General features: G+C 40.6%; 1 protein-coding gene across 1 annotated transcript in view; it reads right to left on the bottom strand.

Moving 5' to 3' along the window:
- Positions 1–2,284: 2,284 nt before the first annotated feature.
- The window catches only part of LOC102244793 (protocadherin beta-7), a 3,442-nt gene continuing 2,182 nt past the window's right edge, over positions 2,285–3,544 (bottom strand). Inside the window, exon 3 of the mRNA XM_014529010.1 lies at positions 2,285–3,536. Coding sequence (XP_014384496.1) covers positions 3,057–3,536 — 480 coding nt within the window. The 3' untranslated portion in view covers positions 2,285–3,056. The remainder of the gene's footprint in view (positions 3,537–3,544) is intronic.

The following is a 3,544-nucleotide window of genomic DNA, read 5'->3' as shown; positions in this document are numbered from 1 at the left end:
GTGCAGACAATAGTCTGAGGACCGTACAAGGGAAATGACATTAGTAGAGACTTATTACCTTTACTAATGTTGAGTTTGGAGCAAAAAGAAAATTGTTATATATTAGTCTGGCTGAGAAGAAAGAATATATGCAGGAACATTCTTTAAATATATAATTGGAGTAACATAGAAAACTTTCAGAATGTACTTTTTTGCCAGGGACTATTGGAACAATTAGTAGCTATCTATGAATCTTGGACGAATTATTTAACTTCTGTCTCAGTTTTCTTATCTGTAAGGTGGAGATTATAATATAATAGTACCTATTATTTAGGGTTGCTGTGAGTTCTCCCCACACAGATGAGAAAATGAGGCAGAGACAGGTTAACCCCTCCCCCCCACACACACACACACACCAGGCATGTAATTTGATGCCACCAGGTAGCTGAACTTACATGAGTCCATTGCCATGACTAGAAAAACATCCAATATTCAAGTGGTAGAAGAATGCTTGAGCAGAATGAGCTCAGATAGAAGTTATTACGTTAAATGATGACACAATGAAAGGCTGGAGAGTTTATCTAATAGAGGTATGATCTGTGAGAGCAGTGGTGATTCTGTATTCAGAAGAATGTCCTATTTTTGTTAACTCCACTTTTCTTCTTAACAGTGCCAATTAAAAAAAAAACCTTTATTTTGAAAAACTTCAAAACCACAAAGAAGGAGAATAGTATGATGGACCTCCACATACTCATAACTAGCTTCAACAATTATAAATATTTTGTCATAATTGTTTATCTCCCTAACATTCTCACATCCCAAACTAAATTATCACCCATAAATACTTCATCATATACCTCTAATGTTTAATGACCTAAGAAAACAACTACAATGCTATATCATGCCTAAGAAATTAGGTTAATATTATTTAATATGCATCTGTATTCACATTCTCTACAATTCTTACACAGTTCTTTGAATCACGAGCCAAACAAGATTAACCACACATTACATTTATTTTATTGTTGAAAATTCCCTCCTCCCCTTTTCCATGTCATTGATTTGTTAGAAGTAAGAAAACTGGATAATTTCATCCTGACACTATGAAAACAATTTAGAATTTGAATGCTGTGAGAATTTTTTGTCCTTAGACTATATCCCATTAGTAATACATAGTAAGAGTACTATTTTAAGAGTTAGCAGCACTGATTTATAATATATTCAGAATACAGCCATGGAAAAATTATCTGGACAAGGTTTAAGAAAGAGCAGTTACAGATTATTATAACAAACAAAGCTTCTCCTTAACTCCCAAGCATCTCTAAATAATTTAATTGTAATTTGTTTATTTTTATTATTACATATTTAAAACAATTCTTTTTCTTATACTTTCCTGATTCAGCATTGTAGTATATTGAATAAGAGGGTTAAAAAAACAAACTTTCAAATTAAAGGAGGAAAATGTGTTTAAAAGGTAGGTAAGGACCACCGCAGAAATATTACTACAATGTGAGAAAATTAATAAACTACTGAAGAAATCAAAATTATGTAATATTTCTATTCAGAGCTCATCTTTTCTGTGAAATGACGGTCATATATTGGGATAACAAGAAAAAAGCAAAAAGTGATCTTTCCATTTTTTATTTGAGATTTGGCTAGATCAATGCTTTAATAATAATCCTATCTAATAAATAGGGAATATGCTAATTGATCCTCACACCATCACAAAGATGGCGGCGCCCACAGCCAGTAAGGAGGGAATAGGCTAATTGACTGTCCTTCCCTCAAAGATGGTGGTGCCCACAGCCAATAAGGAGGGAATATGCTAATTGACTGCCCTGCCCTCAAAGATGGTGGCGCCCACAGCCACAAGATGGCTGGCAGGTGAGGGCAGTTGTGGGCGACCAGGCCAGCAGGGGAGGGCAGTTGGGGGGAACCAGGCCTACAGGGGAGGGTAGTTAGGAGCAACCGGGCTGGTAGGGGAGGGTAGTTGGGGACAACTGGGCCAGCAGGGGAGCACAGTTGGGGGTGACTGAGCCGGCAGGGAAGGGCAGTTGAGGGTGATCGGGCCAGCAGGGGAGCAGTTAGGCATCGATCAGGCTGGCAGGGGAGTGGTTAGGGGCTGATCAGGCTGGCAGGCAGAAGCGGTTAGGGACAATCAGGCAGGCAGGCAGGCAAGCAGTTGGGAGCCAGCAGTCTCGGATTGTGAGAGGGATGTCCCAGATTGGAGAGGGTGCAGGCTAGGCTGAGGGACACCCCCTCCCCACCCCCAGTGCACGAATTTCATGAACCGGGCCTCTAGTAATTAAATAATTAATTCAGTAAAGCTGGATTATTAGTTTTTAAGAAAATAAAACCACAAGCCAATATATACACTATTACTTCTAATTATAGAAAAGACAAAACAGGAATATGAATAAGAGAAAAGTATTTCTTCTCCTTAATTATGGAGAAACTTTCAATGTGATACCTAATGCCAGAAAAGAGTACAGCATCATAGCAAGGTCCCAGTGGCAGAAAGATTTAGGAAAGATACTCAATTCTGCCATTTATTAATTGGTGTTCTTACTGAATTTATTGAACCTCTATAAATATCTACTTGCCCATTTCAAAAATACCTCTCCTCATAGGTTTACTTCTAAGATTAAAAATGTTAAAATAGTGTGTGATGTATACTAAGTACTGTCTTAAAAACTTCAAAAGTTACTGTATAATCCGTGCTTCTAAAACTTAAGGCAAGTATAAATCTACAGCACTGAAATCAACTCAGAAAATAAAAAAGCAATAAAGTTTGAAGAAAATGAAAATTAATTTACAACATCCCAAACAACATTTATCATTACTTAATAGACTACACAGAATGCATAACTGTTAGAGATCAAATAGACACATGAATTCCATGCTTTGTAGAGGGTGCTTAGGGCTAAAGCTAGGTTCTTTGCTGTGTAACGAAACTAATTCTGTGGCTTTAAAAATGCTTGAAATAATGTGAAAGCAATCTTCCACCGGTGACACATGATAAATTTCTTAGGAATGTATTCACAGACACAACACTCGCATTTATTTTCCTTTCTTTATCAGAAACCCAAATCATTCCGAAATGCAGGATATTCTTCCACTTCCCTCCCTGTGCCCTGGGACTGCAGATTAGAAATAATCGGCTTCAGGAATTTAAACTCGCTAGAGGTCCCTGAGCCACCCCTCAGACACACCTCATACTGGTAGCTCTGGGACAGGGTCCCTGTGCCGCTGACGTCCACCAGGTGGCCCGGAAGGTGGCCCTCAGGCACCGAACAGCCACCCACCCAGGCGGCCCTGCTCCGCCTGCACAGCCGCACCGCGATGAACGCCAGCACCGAGAACAGGAACAGCGACGACACCGACGCCAACGCGATGACCAGGTACACGGTCAGCGGGTCGGCCTGCGCCTGGTCGGCCGCCACTTCGGGCAGCGGCAGGTAGGGCTGCGAAAAGCCATCCACCAGCAGCACGTGCAGCGTGACGCTGGCAGACAGCGCGGGCTCGCCATTGTCCTTGACCAGCACCAGCAGCCTGTGCTTGGCCA

The sequence above is a fragment of the Myotis brandtii genome, unplaced genomic scaffold (genome assembly GCF_000412655.1).
Source record: "Myotis brandtii unplaced genomic scaffold, ASM41265v1 scaffold668, whole genome shotgun sequence".
NCBI classification, from domain to species: Eukaryota; Metazoa; Chordata; class Mammalia; order Chiroptera; family Vespertilionidae; genus Myotis; species Myotis brandtii.
The sequence above is the reverse complement of the archived record's forward strand: the minus strand, read 5'-3'. Positions and strand labels throughout refer to the sequence as shown.